The sequence below is a fragment of the Poecilia formosa genome, unplaced genomic scaffold, assembly GCF_000485575.1.
Source record: "Poecilia formosa unplaced genomic scaffold, Poecilia_formosa-5.1.2 Scaffold131, whole genome shotgun sequence".
Classification (NCBI taxonomy): Eukaryota; Metazoa; Chordata; class Actinopteri; order Cyprinodontiformes; family Poeciliidae; genus Poecilia; species Poecilia formosa.
Window position 1 is genome coordinate 1,440,707 of NW_006800070.1, and position 16,446 is coordinate 1,457,152.

The following is a 16,446-nucleotide window of genomic DNA, read 5'->3' on the forward strand; positions in this document are numbered from 1 at the left end:
GAGGGGCGGGGTGGGAGGGCTGCGGCGGCAGCGTGTCGGGTAGTCTGTGTTACCCAGAAAGCAGTTGGGCACAATATGGCAACACCAACACCGTGAGTGAAACAATTACTGGGGCAGCCTACTATATAAAGTATTCGGGGACTTCTTATTTATTGTTACACGGATACACATTTGTAGAATACGGAACAAATCGCGTCCCGTATCAGTTCAATACATACAGGACGGGTGACAACCCTAGTTGGGGATCATTAAAATTACTTTGTAGAATCATTTTTATCATCTTTCCTCAAATAAAGATGTCATTTGTTTTTTTATTCATTCACTCAACCATTAGCCAATATGGTTGAAAGAGGAGCAAAAAGGAAAGAAGGGAAGAAAACTTAAGTTCTGCATCCAATCTCATGACTTGAGTGTTATTGTTTCTGTTTTTGATTCTATTTGAAGGAGTAAATGTTGGGCTCACATAAACATTTCCGCCGGCCTTTTTCTTCTGGCCTGTTCATGTTTTACAGGAACCAATTAGAAAAACAATTTTTGGAAGGAAAAAAGAACATGATTATTTTCCTTTGCTTGCTTGTCTGATTAACTGTACACAGAATCCGTGCTGTCCCACCTGGACCCCGCTAATGCAGAGGAGGACTGAGGAACATGTCCCTGTTTAATTTTAAGGACCTGAAATCCTCGCATACCAAACGTGATTGAGAGTGGAGTTGTTGCAGTGACCGCCAGCTGCTCCCCTTCAGTCCTGGCGTTCTTGAAGGAGAGAGAGCGCCATCGTGTGTAAAGGAGCAACAATTTCTTCCTTTTTCACAGTGTGGGTTTGGGTTAAAGAGGAGAGGTGTGTAAGGGGTGTGAGGTGTGTGTGCGTGCGTTTGTTTATAATACCTTTGGGGACGATTTTCCTGACACATATGTTGTGGGGACCAATTGCTCCTTGTGGGGACCGGAACCTGGTCCCCACAAGGGGAAACCCTGTTTTTGGGTCAGGGGTCAGAGTTAGGGCTAAAGTATGAATTGAGTTTTGGTCAGGGTTAGAGTTAGGTATGTGATGGTTAGGGTTAGGAAAAGGTTAAAGGTAAGGTTCAGGCTGTAGAAATGACTGGAAGTCAATCGAAAGTCCCCACAAAGATAGCAACACAAACACGTGTGTGTGTGTGTGTGTGTGTGTGTGTGTGTGTGACTCATTCATCCTCAGAATAAAAACCTGAGCAGGCAAGAAGAGGCCAGTCAGACTTTTTAACCACACACTGAAGAACATGGACACAGACAACAAAATCCCTGTCCTAAGAGAGGGCTTCCTGGTGAAGAGGGTAAGAACATTTCATTATTATTATTATTATTATCAAAACGGATCTGAAGTGTAAATTTAACTGAATCAGATTCTCCACAAAATTACATCAATTAAAAAAGTTTTTATCATGTTTATTCAGGGCCACATAGTTCACAATTGGAAGGCCCGCTGGTTCGTGCTGACGCCCGATAAGTTGCTGTACTACAAATACGAAGGAGGGAAACGGGATTCATGTCAGAGAGGGAAAATCCTGCTGAAGGACTGCCTCATAACATGTCCGTTCCTGGAGTATGAGAATCGGCCGGTGAGTTGTTCGGGAACATAAACACTCTTATATTTGGTGTATTTTAGAAAGGAAAATGAATAAATTCACACAACAACCAAACAGCATCAACTTAAATATGGATGAAAGTAACATAAAAAAAAGAAAAAAAGAACATGGTTTCACACTTGTACATACTGTTATACGTTGTCTTCTTTCTGTCATGATTTGGTTAATGAGAGGTGGTGAGGATGAAGGCAGGAACCCAGGTTGTAGAAGAAATTATGAATTTAATGATGAAAGCCCAAAACAGTCCAACACAGGCGGCACGGCAGAGTTTAGCGCACAGCTAATTACCGGTAGCTACTGATGCACAGAGAACTGAAAATGCAAGCTAACGCTAACCAGGACTTTACAGTTCGACTGGAGATCAGAGATGTGAGACAACAACAACTGACATTAGACAAGGACCCGACAAGAGACAAAGACAACCAGTGGATTTAAATACACAGAGAGGGTAATCAGGAAAACTAGACACAACTGGGATCAATCAACAGGGAGGACAGGACATCACAGAAACTCACAGGGAACATGGACACAGAAAAAACCAAGAAATAAATACACAAAAACACAGATCTTCACACTTTCTGTGGTGTGGATGGTTAATATTTTCCATTCTGAAAACATAATTAATGTTTAAGTGGAAAAACATTAAGGTTGCACAGCCTTTATTTCTGTTAATTATGATGATTTTCTGCCTTCAGGTAATTAAAACATTTAAGAGTATATAATATAAGGTCATATCAATAAAATATTTTAAGTACAAAAAAGTGAACTTCATGAAAAGTATGTTTAATACTTTGCTGAAAGGTTGTTGCAATATGAAAAATGAGCCTGATCTGACAGAATATTCCATTTTCTATATAAGCTGTAGAATATGCAAGGTATTTTTTATTTTTCCAATAATGACTTAATACCATGACAACTAGAAGTCAATGTTATCATAGAATTAGATTTTCATGCTGTTGATGTCTAAATATAGTGAGTCTGTAAAGCTGAAGAACGTCAGCAGCATTAGCTTGTGCTAGCTAATTAGCAGGTAAAATGCTAACGTTATCGCAAGTGTACAAACTCATTTGTAAAAATATTACCTGATTTAGGGTCATTTTACGATCTTAATTCATCCTAGACCATTTCAAATTGTTTGGAAAACAGTCAAGTTCCTTCTGTTCTCTTCAGTAACCAAAGAACTGGGTCAACTGTGACCAGTTAGCCAACCACCCATGTCTTCTGTTCCAAGAGCATAAACTCAGCATTTGGATTTTAAAAAATAATAATAAGAACCTTCAATTATAAGAACATTTATAGATGCCAAAGCTTCAAAAAACACCTCACTATTTGCTCTTTCTGTGTTTTTTGTTTGTTGTTTTTCTTCTCACTAGCTTGCGTTCAAACTCCAGACCAAGCATGGAGTGGATCACTTTTTGGAAGCTTGTTCCAGGGAAGAGAGGGATGAGTGGGCTGCTGACATCACCGCCGCGCTCAACAAGCTGCAGGCAACTGACGGTGGGAAGCCGATGAGCCAGAAAGATTCTGCCCAATCCCGCTTACAAAACATCAACCTGAGGTAAACCCGACTGATGCATTCGCTCCCACGCGTTTGTTTTCACTGTCTAATATCTTACTGAGGCCCTGTTACTTTACTCTCTTCTACAGCAAGGTGTTGGACTCCATGTATGATGTCCACAGTGGGATCAAGTTGAGCAACCACGTGGAGCAGGGAAGCACTTACAGCAACTGCTTTTCAGGTGAATCATTATTTATTTATGACAATTGAAGCTCTGATCTGGTCTGAGATCACAGACTGGGAGGCAGAACAGCCTTTTAGCTACATGGTTGTGTTTTAAGGGCTTGGTTCTGTTCAGGCACTCTGACTTTTGCCTCCAATCTGAAAACATTTTTAAGTTACATTTATGGACAGATTAGCACAGGGATAGACTAGGTGTATTAAGCGATAAACAATAGAGAAAAAGTAAACTCAAAAAAAGGAATTTCTTCTTTTTTTGGCTACTATTTGAAGTGAACAGAAAGGGTAATGTAAGGCAGGCGGAGTACTATTTTTCAGGAAAATTATACCATGGAATCTAGGAATATGAACTCATGTTTATATTGTTCCAGTTATACCAAAACCTTGCCTTGAGAACATTTTCAGATTTTTATGGTAAATCATAGATTTATACAAATTAGACAAAGGACTTACACTGCCACAAAAAGACATGAACATTACGTGTCTGGAAGAATGTGTTCCCAATGCGTGTCGTCCCTGCAGGTTCAGCGGTGGTGGACTGGCTGGTGTTCATGCAGCTCAGTCTGACCCGTGGGGAGGCCATGACCTTGGCCTCCGCTTTGCTCGAAGAGGGCTTCCTGCAGACCGTCGGTCAGAGGAGCGTGGAGGCCCTTCGCACTGCCAGCCTCAGTGAGCAGTTCATGGACGACTCCACTGCCCTCTACAGCTTTGTACGCTACCTGGATTTTTAGCGTCTCCTTTCTTGCACCAATTTTCATGTTAAATCAGCTCAAATCAGGGAGTCCATTTAAAATGTTGGCTTCATTTGCAATACTCTTGTTCTTTTTCTCAGTCTGACAGCTTTAAAAAAAGAGGTAGCGTGAAGTCAGAGAGGTCGCTGTCTGCAGTGGAGCTCAGTGGCAAAGTCGTAAAAAGAGGATATCTGCTGAAACAGGTGAACTTTCTTGAGACTTAAGTAAATGTTGGAATGTGAACACAGTTTTTCACCGAGTCACTCAAACCTCCAAGTGTCACGTTGGAACATCGAAGAGAATTATTGCTGTGAAATTGGAATTCAAATGAGAAAGGCGGAGCTTAGTCAACGAATCACAATCCAATATGGCTGCCTTTATGCAAACACAGTTTATTGCTGCTTTTTCAACAATTTGAACTGTTTCACAAACACGATATCATACAGTAAGCTGAAATGTTGCCAAACTGGTTTGAAAGAACAAGATGAAGGTTTGTATGTTGTTATTGTTTTGGCTAATAGTAGTTAGCATGCTCACTGAGCGTATACAAAACCATTCTATTCTTTTGAATATTATTGAATAGTTTATTTATTTCAGTAAGTTAATTAACTTAGCGAAACATGTTATGTACAATAATTACACACAGCCTTATACTTTCAAGGGTTTATTGCTGGTAATTAATGTTTTCCCACTTACAGCTACTGAAAACACGACATTTAAGATTAAAATATTACATCGGACCAATAAAAAAAACATTAATTTATAAATGTGGACTTAACCAAGAGTATGTTTAACACCTGCTCAAAGGTTGTCATTTTCAAAATGTACTTTTATTCTGACAGACGATCTTCATGGGAATGCATTTGCAAATTTATTCATCGTGACTAAAAATGATGAAATCCTGCTCTTTTTAAACAGTTGGGTTTAATCTCATTCTAACATCCAATTCTGACCCGACATTTTTGGCTGTTTGGAACACAAACAAATGTGATTCATTTGCCACATATTTACTGTGTAAATACCACTGAAGCTAAGCCAAGAGTCTATAATGTTAGCACAATTAAAATATTATTTCTTAGAGGTAAAACAGTGACAGTAACTGTTAAACGTAACAACTTGCTTGCTTGTAACCACCCCGTCCCTATATTATAAGGCATTCAGTTCATCTTGAAGGTGTGACACGCTGCCCTTTGACCCTGGGAAGTCTTCAGCAGGCCATGTTTGAACTTCTGGCTAATCTTTAACTGCAGGGCCACAGAAGGAAAAACTGGAAGGTGCGACTGTTTGTGTTGCGTTCGGAGCCTGACTTCCTCCATTATTATGACCCCACCAAGGTGAGTTCGCACAGTGCTGCAAAACATGAGCTATAGGAATACATTAAATCAGACAGAGTGAATCCCCGCTCTGTTTGTTTTTGCTACCACTTTTACAAGCTGGGAGTCTGATGGTGGTGTTACTCATAGCAAACTCATCATCATCGTCATCATCCTCGCCTCCTCATGTCTGACTTAATCTCTTCCGTTCTTGTGTCACTTGTCAGGATGACATCAGCCCTGTTGGCGGCTTCTCCCTGCGAGGGTGTTTGATATCCTCTCTGGATGATAATGGAGTTCCTTCAGGTGGGTTGACTCAGATTTCAGTGACTAAGAAGAAAAAAAAAACGGTAGAAGTTTTACCTACATTTTTGTCCAAATAATTTGATTTTCACCCCGTGTTACCACAGCATTTGTAGATACTTTGGGCACTCGATTGTCTGGCAATGTACGGTCCTGAGTGTTGGTACTCTCAGGAGGCTGCTTGAGCCCCCATTGGTCAGTCAAAATAGGAAGTGAAGTTCCCCAACAACAAACGACCCAATTTGTGTTATTTTTGCTAGCTGAGTTCTGGGTCCAACATTAGATAGATTTCATTCAAATTCAAATTCCAAAATACTTTATTGATCCCAAAAGGGAAATTAAATGTTGCTGTAACTCATTTGAATACAAGACTCTTCAAATCAAAAAGACCACCTCTTTATTTTTGCCAAAAGATAATTTAGATTAAAAAAACAAACAAACAAAACACTTTTGCCAAAAAATAAATTAGACCATTGTTTTAGGAAGCGATATGCATAGTAAGAACTTGGAAACTTACAAAACCGTCTTGATGTGGCAAAAGTGCAAACTGTCTCACTGTGTAGCTTACCTTTGAAATCTTATTTTTACTAGTGTTGACAAAAACAGAATTTGAAAACGAAGCTTTACAAACCTTTGCCTCTCTACATTAACTTAATGTCCCATTCGTTCGTTCGTCAAATCCCAAACAAAGCTAGCAGTAGCATACGCTAACTCCTCAATGGGAGGAAGGCTCATGTTTCCGGACTTTGTCTTTGGTCTTAAAGTGATAGCTCGAGACGTGTGTGCTTGCTATTTTGTTTCAGTGTGTTTTATGTCAGATCTGATCTAATTTGTAAGTACAATGATGCTCCATTGACATATTTACCTTCTCCTGTTACACAGGTGTGAAGGGCAACATTCAAGGCAACTTGTTCAAAATCATCACAAAGTCGGACATTCACTACTTCATCCAGGCTCCGACTCACCAGGAGAAGATGGACTGGATAGATGCGATCAGAGAGCACACGTAGAACTGCTGTGTCCAGAATATTTAACATATGTGCAGGGATTATTTTTTTTTAATTTTTCTGTGAATGCACTCTCACTATAAGGCTAATAGACACTTTATATGTAGTCACCATTCTGTTCATTTGTGTTTAACTCGGTAAATCTTATGTCCTTCTGTGAATATTTTTAGTTTTTCAGTAGACCTTTCAGAAGCCCTTCAGTGGTAGCAATTTTTTGATATGTTTTTCCTAATTATGTTTAAGTTTAACCGTTTGTAATTCAGTTTCAATGTTAGCATTTGGACAATGCTTCTTATATATTTTTTTAGCAACTGATCAAGTTTGTAAATTTCATTTTCTGCCATTTTATTCTTTTGACATTTCAAAACAAAGAGAAATAATGTTATTTATTCAATTAGCTGTGTGTTCTGTCGTCTTTAATCACTGCCGACAATCTAAAGCGAATTTTAGTTGGGAATAAGAAAGGGAGGATAAATAGAAAACCAGAAATAAATAGCTAATTCTAAAAATTTTTTTAACAAAATTTAGATTTGGAAAGTCTACTTCAAAACATAACAAAGAAAAAGCATCTGTACATGCTAAAAAAGAAAATCTGAAAAAAAAAATCTGTCATATCTGAATATCTTGTATAATCTCATTACGGTTTAAAGAAGAATTAATATCTCTGCCTATAACTCCTTTAGCAACCTTTAACATTTCTCCTTGTAATTCATTGAACAAAACTCTTATAGACCACTGGAGTTTTTAAAAATCTGTTAGCTTAAATACAGAAGTAAACTAAAATTTAAACATTTTCTTTGCCACTTGAACTAGGAGACAAGATTTTATATTGGTTTTGTTGGGTTTTACCGTGTATGATCATTAAACAGACATTCAATTCCTTTGTGTTTTAGCGCTGCCAATCAATTAAAAGATTTAATCAAATCAATCACACACCAGCGCTGCGATTAATCACTACGATTAACTTTGTAAGATTGAAATGTAAACATGTACATTTTCAAAAAAAAATATTTAAGAAAGTGTTTTTTTGCTTCAAACCAAAATTGCCTGAAGATTCTCAGTTTTTTTTATTTTTTTTTTTAGGTTTTCTGGTATGAATGAACGTTCAAGAAATGTTAAGAAATATACTGTGCTTTGGTGGAAGGATAATTAATTGTTGTAATATGTTTACCTTGGTTTTATCCAAACTTCCAGGGTGTTTTTTTTAAAGCGAAACTTGACAGTGAGCACAGCCCTTTGACTATCCTCGCTAATCTTTTTGCTCACATTTGCAACTTTGCATTGTTAACCACAGTACAAGTCTGTGTAGCGCGTCGCTTTGAACCGAGTAACCCTCCGTGAACGAGAGGCTTTCGGGTCAAAATAGGTAAAGCCATTAATCTGCCTTACGTCATTTTAACATGCTGAAACTTTTTAGACTAATCATATGAATTAACGCCTTAACCTTGACGGCTCCGTTTCCTGCTGAACGCCTTTTAACAAGTCTTGTAGTTGAACTTGGGGAAATTCCTTGAGTCTGACTTTTCATGTTGTTTTTCCCTTGGAAAAAAAAAAAAATTTTCCGTCAGCAAAAATGTACAAGCAGGGACAAGAAAAAGAATCAGCAAGTACGTGTTGCTATCGCTAAACTTATGTCCTCAGGCGCTTCCAGGTGTCACAGACAGACACTCCCACTCGGCAAGCTGAGTCCAGCTTTTGTCTGAGTGACTCAAACGCAGCAGCTCTCGTCTGGCTCGGGGCAAGATCAAAAGTGGCGCAACACCTGATGCTTATCTTGGATTTGATGTCAAATCCAAACTACAGACCCACATACAAAGTGCAGCAGAACAAACAAATAACAAACGGATTTGATTTTATTACGGTGACTTAAGTATGAAAATATGAAACATTCCAGTGAAAGGTGCCAAAACAAAAAATGGTAGCTGAACAATTCGTGAATGCTTTTTCAATGTCGGAGGTGATTTACGTGCGAGTCTCAGTATGGGATTGTTCTCAGGATAGCAGCAGTCCAACATCACTAACTAGATCAATCAAGGTGAATGATGGAAATATCCCTCCAGATGAAAAAAAAATGTTAGAAAAACATAAACAGTGATAACATTCATGTTGCTAATTCTGTGTAACTAAATCGAGCTCAATCCAGCAGGTCATTCATTCTGTTAAAAGACATATTTTTGCTCTTATTTAAAGACTGAGTGGTTATAGTCCATTCATCTCTGAAAATCAGAATGAAATGGGTCATTTAAGACATTGTTCATAATAACAGCGTACTTTGATGAAAAAGTTGGAAAGGGAAAAACATTTTACGAGGCAATTAAAAAAAACAAGCTAGTTAGCGAGCAGCATCTTAAATAGCAGAAAATCAAGAATAACATTGTGGATTGACATTAAACATGTTTGTGAATCAAAATAAAACTTTCCACTCAATGAACCAGTTCTCAGAATTTGTGGTTCAATGGAATTATAGCCTGGTCATTTCTACACTAGATTCTCATTTCCCTTCCTGCTCTGTCTGGGATTTCTCCCATTGAACTTGATTTCTCCAATTGAATTTCTGCAATTGCAGTGTGCCTGTGCAGGGTTGTAGTTCTTCAATGGCAGCAGAGGAAGTGAACAAAGCCGTTCAGTCCGTGCTGGTCACGCTTCACGATTTTAAACCATCAATATTTTCTATTTTTCTCATTTTTTAGAGATTTGTAGATTGATAACAAATTTGACACATTTTGGTTTTGGAATCAAAAGCGCAGCATTCCCAATACACGTATATGGAAGAGATAGTCTCATTAGAATAAGACTATTTTAAGATGTTAAATTTATAACAACGACATTTTATTCTGAGCAATTATGTGTATAAATTTTGTTTTTCAATTTAAAATTTGCCAGCTAATTGCATAGGATAAAAATTCAGTGGTATAAATTCTTTGCTAAAAAAAAAAAGTCTGATTCTAGAAAAACTATAGTTCTTCCACAGTTGTATGGATTTAAAAGCAATTTTAAGCTTTGCTGACATTTCAGAACATGCTGCCATTTTGTTTGGGACAAAAATGAATCCAATATAAACTGAGAGAAATCCAAATATATTGCTGTGTCTTTCAGGGCATGCACTAACATAGGCTACTGTTTTACACCATCAATCCTGTTGTTATGTCACTGGGCACAAAATGGCAATCTTCACTATGTTTTCAACTTAAAAAACCAAATGAACTCTAGGAAATGAAAAGCTTTCAAAGGTTAATTCCAGAAAAGTCTAAGACAGGTTTCTGAAACCTCCTTTTCTGAAGGGATAAAAACTAATGCAGAGTTCTTAACTTGCTTTTTCTGTGGCTTCAAAGTTGCAAACAAAGAGTAGATCTTAGATCGCGTTCGCAACAATTCACAACAACTCAAAAGCACATTCCTCATTCGATTTAAGACGTAAGACGACTGCGGCTAAGTTCAGTCGGCATCTTCAAGTCTCCAGTCAGGTAATCTTAGCGAAGGCACTTTGTCTCAACATAGGATTACGAGGCTGGTGCAACTTTGTCGGCGAACTAAAACAGCGAAACATCCCGATGACGGCGACTGGAAAAAAGAAGTTCTAATCTAATGGCGGTGTGTGTACCGTCCCCCTCTCCCCTGGCGGCGTGGGGGAACACTCAGTTCAGCTTCCTGTGGGCGAGAGGCCGGCACTAGGCAACCTTGGTGAGCTGTAGGTCCCCGAAGACTTTTAAGGCGGTGAGGGAGGCGAGCTTGGAGATCCGGTGGGTGAAGCCACACAGAGGCTGGCCGTCCACCAAGATGCGAAACTGCTGGTGTTCACAGACGATCTCCATCTGGCAATTAAATGGACAACCTGTTATTCCAGTGAAGGAGCTGGATCTGGCTCTAGTCAAAGTTCAATTAATAGAAAATGCTTAATTTACTACGTTAAGTGAAAGTTTTGAACCTACACATCATCAGTCCAAACATAAAAACATATGGCGGATCAGATTTGGCCCCTGAGCCTTGAGTTTGAGACACATAATCTAAACACTTAAAAAAAGAAAAAAGAAAAGAAAAAAAAAGCTTTTAATTTGGGCAGGTGGCAAAATATTTTAATAATTTAATATTACTAAACTGAAATTTGTATCAAATTTTCTTAAACAAATATTGCATATTAATAATAACAATAACAATAATAATAATAATAATTATTATTATTATTATTATTATTATTATTTTACCTATTTAAAGGTTAAGAATACCGAAATAAAGGCTTGAATCATTTTTTGCCAAAAATTATTTCTGTAAAAAATACAACAAAACAACTTGTTTTTTGCAAAACTTATATTTTATAAAATTATACTCTGACAGTATGAATTTATAGTCATATCTTCTGATGTAGTCTCACACTTTACAGCAAGAAGTCAGTCAATCAGTCAATAGTATCACATTGATTTACTATTTAAATAGATCATATTTGTGAAGTGGAAGAAAAAGGGCGTGTACTTTTTCAAATGTTTTCCAGAACAAAACAAAAAAAAAGAGAAAAATCTGAAAGATGTGGCATGCATTCATATTACGCTCTGCCAAGTCAATATTTTTGCAGAAAGGTAGAACGCCAGCTGAAATTTCTTCCTCTTGTTGTTGGTGGAATTACTTAAGCTCAGCTTGTTTTGACACGTTTGTGTGCAGGAGTTTCTGAGTCTGACCACAGATTTTCTAGTATTTAGCGGTCTCCGCCTACAAGGGGCTGAATGCAAATATTTATTTGTAATTACTTTATTTTTGTCTGTCACAGAAAACCCCCCAATAAAGTTTGTGATTTTATGGCTAGATGTGGAGAAACTACAGGAGCCTCTACAAGGCTCTGTAAATATAGCAAAGGGGAAATGATGACAGTGACTTGTTGGCATGGCAGCTTATGCTGCAGGTTTAAACGCTGAATGTGCAAAATCAAGGCTGCGGATTTGATCATTTCTCTAAAAAAAAAAAAAAAAGAAGAGAGAAATGATAAAAACTCTACAATAGAAAACTCCTGAGTACAGAGCTAAAAAAATATACCTTAAAGGCTTCTCCGGGAGCAAAGGGAAAGAAGGAGAGTGTGTTTTCACATGGACCCCACTTCCCAGCCAAGCGGGCGTTTCGTTGGACGGCCTTATCCATGAAGCTGACCTTCAGCTGCAGACCCACATCCGCCTCTACGTCTTCCTCCTGAGGCTTGCAGGACACGGTCACCTCGATGCTGAGTCAGCCGCACGCACGCACGCACGCGCACACACACACACACACACACACACACACACACACACACATACATACATGAGGGGCACATGAATGTGGTGCTGGATTCACGGCTAAATGGTTAAAAACAAGACTATGAATTCCATGTCCATCTTTCTTTATTTTTCTAAGAGTTACCAACGGAGCAGTGACACCTACTGGCCATGTTTTAGAACTGTAACACTACATTTAACCATGTATTAAATGTAACAATTCAGTACAATGTAATGTATTGTAACAATGCATTTCATGAACTGTCAGAAATAATCTTGATGACTGCCACTGATTTTAGCCAATGTTAAGAGAGAGAAATATTCACCTGAGAAAGATCTGATGATGGTAGCTGAATATTCATATTTATGTGAATTTATAGCACAATAATAAGTCATTTTCTGTTTTTATAGAGAACATCTCGAAGGGTATGAAGTCACTTGTTTGGTCTACACTACAGCATTTACAGGTTATATTAAAACAGATTTTTAATATCGCATAAAGATTTTATCATCACATTTGTTAAAAAAGAATTAAAATTGAAACATCGCATTTATCACGTAAACCTCAGAGAATATGATTTTGATAAAAATAAGAGGATGCAGTGCATCGTTACTGCTTTCTTTATTATTATTATTATTATTATTATTATTATTATTATTATTATTAGTAGTAGTAGTAGTAGTAGTAGTAGTAGTAATTTTTTTCTTTAATTTTTGTGAAAAATATCTTATGGTAACTCAGGCAGCATAGTTATCTGGCAAAAGCGCTGGTTCTGATTAACAAATGTCCACACAGTGATTAAGAGTTTATGGGATTTGCGTTTCTCCCACGCACACTCACAGACTAACCCTAATCAGGCATCACGCAGACATTTTCNTAATTTTTTTCTTTAAAAAAAATCCAAACAGATGTTAACAACCAAAAAAAAAGATAGAAAGAAAAGAAAAAAAAGAAGAAATGTCCACACAGTGATTAAGAGTTTATGGGATTTGCGTTTCTCCCACGCACACTCACAGACTAACCCTAATCAGGCATCACGCAGACATTTTCCAAAACAGGGTCTAGCTGGATGGTTGGCATGCAGTCATGCACTACAAATGTTGCTTTTCCTGTAAACAAGGGTACAATTAATAGTTCAGGGGGCAGCAGCCGGTGAGCTGCTGACAGTTTAATAAAACGAGACTTTATTATGCAGTTTTAAGACGACAGCTGTGCGCACTAACCTCTTGGGCTTTTTATCAATAATTCCCATGACAACCAGTTTCATTGAAGGCCGCATCCCACCTTTAATCTCACCGATGTACTGCCCCTGCAACACAAAAGAGACACGGATTGATGAGGCTGACGCGGGATGAGGCCCGCACCATCACGCAGAGACCTCAGCTGAAACAGATGCATTAGGCCTAAATGCAGACAAAGTGTACGGCCAGCTGATGTGCGATCAGTTGCACCGGCGGGAACAATAGCTTCTTTGATCCAGATTGGAAACAATCAGTAACTCAGTCGCAGTCACAATTCCAACCAGTTCGATATTTTTGGATAATAATAACGCGGCAAAATGTGCCTTTCAATACAAGCACAAAGGATGTTACATACATTGTCTTTCTTGTCCTGGTCATCCATTCCACTCGGGGCGTGATGCAGTGTGGAAGCTGGGGCGGTGATACCAACTGAGGACCGATTGACTCTGCCTCCCAGCTGGCAAATCCCGCCTGTTGCCATAGAGACCAGCTCCTATTTGGGAGGTGATGCTGGAAGACAGGCACAAGAGTTGAGACGCCTCGTTGCCCAGATTGGCGAGATACGGCACAGGGCGTCCTCCATATTGTGAGAGGCAAGTTCACCTTGGAGGGCAAAACAAAATACCACTATGGGTTCTGCAAACATCACACAGTAAAGTTTAAATTAAACTAATTTCCATGAATTGCAGTAACATATGTTATTTGTAGTACTATAAATCAAAGTTACTAATATAAAACATTTGTAAGACAGACAACGGAATTGTATGGTTAAAATTCCCATAAACTTACATTATAATGTAAGTAATAATATAATAAATGAATAAATTCATTTATTATTAATTTGTTAACATTATTGCAAATCAAACTTAATGATAATTTGTAATGTAATAATAATAATGATGATTATAATAATTATAAATATGTATTATTATCATTATTATTATTACGTTTGGTTTATATAAGTATACCTTACTCAAACATAAATATTTAAAATAAAGTATTCATTTGTAAACAGAAGCGTCAAAGTGACTGTATTTTCCGGATACACCTGAAGGCAACATTAACGCCATCCTCCTTTCCACCTTTGACCAACCAGCGGCGGAGAATCAGCTGATGTTTGTCACATGACCTCCGTTATGCAGCTAGCATAACATGTTGAGAAAAGCTTTGCTTCGTAGGTTAAACTAGCTGGGGTTCCGTCAGAGGAATTAGTAAGTTATTGCGTTTTTGTTTTGCTGGAAAATGTCTAAATATGTTATATGTGAAGACCGAGCTTCCCCGACTGACTTTTACGGAGTAAGGTTTAAGTTCAACTTAAGACATGATGAGCTAATGTTAGGCAGACTTGAGGGTTAGCTGTCAAATCAAATGGAAGCCGAATGGCAATTACGAGACAGGTCAGCCTTTGAAAGTGTAATTGAGAAACCAAAGTTTCGTTATTTGACTTGTCGAGTTTCATTTCGGGTCTTTTTAATGGTTATGTTGTGGTTTGTTTGCATTGATAAAATCTCACCTCTGTTGGGTGCAGATTTTGGTGATCATAAGGGGGATTTTTGTGTGCGTCACGTTTAAACACGTTTCTAAAAGTACAAACTTAAAACGATGTTGCTGAAATAACTTTTCCCCAACTTCTGTACAAATTGAATACAACTGCAAACCAGTTAAATCACACACGAAATCACACTAAAACTGTATTTTGTCACTAGTCTCAGTTTCGCTCTAAATATGAATTAAGACTTTACATTTTTCTTGAGAGAGAAGACACTACAGAACTTCAGAAATAGTCTTACTGTAAATCTAAAATAGATCTACTCAAACTTTTTCACATTTTGTTACGCTTCAACAAACTGCAGTGCATCTTGATAAGCTGTTTCGACTCACAAATTAGGTGAGTCATAGGACAATAGACTAGAGATTTATGGGCGATGTGCAAAATGTTACGTGCATATTAATAACTCGGAATAGTCAAGCCATAAATGCAGTTGAAAATCTGGATGTTAACAGACACTCTCCATGGAAATTACTTCATCAAAACCCCCACAGGGTATACATGTTTTATGAGAAAAACTTTTGGCGTCATAGACTTATTTGTGCGTTTCACCACGTATAATGTGAGATAACAGTTGTTGTTGTTGTTTTTTTTTTAATTGCCTAAACTTTGATTTGTTTCTGCATCAGGTGATGAAAGGTCAAAGGTGCTGCTCGGTGTGACTCCCCGGCTGTGATGGCCAAGCCGAAGCCCGTCACGGCGGAGGCCGCCATGTATCCCTTCGGCCGTGAAAGCGAGGCCTCGCTTTGCGACCTCTTTGAGCACTTCAAGAGCTGCCTGCAGCACGGAGAGTGGCAACTGGCGAGTGCCTGTGTTCCCCAGCTGGTCAGCTCTCAGGGGGAACTCTCCGAAAAAGTGCGAAAGATAATCAGAGCTATCATCTGCCACCCTTACAGCTTAAAGTGAGTCGCCTGGAGGATTAAAACAACGTTCAGTACAGATATTTACAAATGCCGCATAAAAAGACATGATGTTTTTTTTTTCTTCTTCATTAATTCAGATTAAACTTTGTGTTTTAGGTCAGTTGGGATCACCAGAATTGTTAGTTTTTTACTAAACACCAGAATAGAGTGAGGTTTTTACATTTTAAAAAATATTTTTATGGGTTTTTTCAGTTCTCTAACATTGTTGTTACTTCAGTGATGGCAGCATCATGCAAAATTGACCAACAAAATTTACCAATCAGAAGTTAGCTGAAGGAAAGCCAGAAATAAGTCTGTCATAATAACAGATTTTACTGGGACGATAAATTGGCCCAGTAGTTTTTGCGATAAAAGATAATATTGTTGGTTTGAGACTGTTTTCAAGTAATATATTTACAATGGCATAATAATCCAAATTCACTCTCTCAAGGATCAGTACACTTTAATTTTGTAAAAACACTTAACTCTGGAAGTCGAAGACACTTGGAAAAATAAAAACAAACAAAAAAAAAAACTAACAAAACAACCAAAAACAATAAATTAAACAGAAATAAAAAACACACACAGCTGAAACCATGAATAAAATGGATCATTAAGTCTCAGTAAACAAAATTGCCCTTCAAAAAATATTAATCTTTATGCTTATTGCGACAGGCTTAGTCAGGAAGTTAAAGTTTGGATCTTCTAAACGGACAATGACTGCTGAGCACCAAATTAGCTACAATTTGTTGTTAAGGACAACAAAGTCCATGTGTGAACAAACATCTCAGCTTTCTTGAAAGTC

General features: G+C 37.9%; 3 protein-coding genes across 4 annotated transcripts in view; 2 read left to right on the plus strand and 1 right to left on the minus strand.

Annotated features, from left to right (window-relative positions):
* Positions 1 to 1,192: 1,192 nt before the first annotated feature.
* plek2 (pleckstrin 2) lies at positions 1,193 to 7,720 on the plus strand. 2 transcript variants are annotated; one of them, XM_016676288.1, is made up of 9 exons: positions 1,193 to 1,310; positions 1,431 to 1,595; positions 3,014 to 3,180; positions 3,270 to 3,361; positions 3,883 to 4,070; positions 4,193 to 4,294; positions 5,342 to 5,425; positions 5,632 to 5,710; positions 6,590 to 7,720. In XM_016676288.1, the coding sequence occupies exons 1-9, from the start codon at positions 1,257 to 1,259 to the stop codon at positions 6,715 to 6,717; spliced, it is 1,059 nt and encodes a 352-aa protein (XP_016531774.1). In that variant the 5' UTR covers positions 1,193 to 1,256; the 3' UTR covers positions 6,718 to 7,720. The 2 variants fall into 2 exon arrangements, with proteins under 2 accessions (XP_016531774.1, XP_007561963.1); XM_007561901.2 differs by having other exon boundaries at positions 1,194 to 1,310; positions 2,996 to 3,180; positions 6,590 to 7,719.
* Positions 7,721 to 8,549: 829 nt separating this feature from the next.
* Positions 8,550 to 13,729, minus strand: LOC103144762 (galectin-related protein B). The gene is made up of 4 exons (XM_007561902.2): positions 13,546 to 13,729; positions 13,173 to 13,258; positions 11,737 to 11,917; positions 8,550 to 10,526 (listed from the first exon to the last, which is right to left on the minus strand). Exons 1-4 carry the CDS (start codon positions 13,669 to 13,671, stop codon positions 10,383 to 10,385), a joined length of 537 nt encoding a protein of 178 aa, XP_007561964.2. The 5' UTR covers positions 13,672 to 13,729; the 3' UTR covers positions 8,550 to 10,382.
* A 577-nt stretch (positions 13,730 to 14,306) lies between these two features.
* The window catches only part of zfyve26 (zinc finger, FYVE domain containing 26), a 34,349-nt gene continuing 32,209 nt past the window's right edge, over positions 14,307 to 16,446 (plus strand). The window contains exons 1-2 of the mRNA XM_007561903.2: positions 14,307 to 14,401; positions 15,369 to 15,641. Coding sequence (XP_007561965.1) covers positions 15,415 to 15,641 — 227 coding nt within the window. The 5' untranslated portion in view covers positions 14,307 to 14,401; positions 15,369 to 15,414. The remainder of the gene's footprint in view (positions 14,402 to 15,368; positions 15,642 to 16,446) is intronic.

Excerpts from the sequence above, each read along its gene's own strand:
- LOC103144762 (XM_007561902.2), bottom strand. The coding sequence starts at position 13,671 with ATGGCAACAGGCGGGATTTGCCAGCTGGGAGGCAGAGTCAATCGGTCC. Across the intron at positions 13,259-13,545 it reads ACCAGGACAAGAAAGACAAT|GGGCAGTACATCGGTGAGAT; the intron begins GTATGTAACATC and ends TTTGTGTTGCAG. Across the intron at positions 11,918-13,172 it reads ATTGATAAAAAGCCCAAGAG|CATCGAGGTGACCGTGTCCT; the intron begins GTTAGTGCGCAC and ends CGGCTGACTCAG.
- plek2 (XM_007561901.2), top strand. The coding sequence starts at position 1,257 with ATGGACACAGACAACAAAATCCCTGTCCTAAGAGAGGGCTTCCTGGTG. Across the intron at positions 1,311-1,430 it reads AGGGCTTCCTGGTGAAGAGG|GGCCACATAGTTCACAATTG; the intron begins GTAAGAACATTT and ends ATGTTTATTCAG. Across the intron at positions 3,362-3,882 it reads TTACAGCAACTGCTTTTCAG|GTTCAGCGGTGGTGGACTGG; the intron begins GTGAATCATTAT and ends TCGTCCCTGCAG.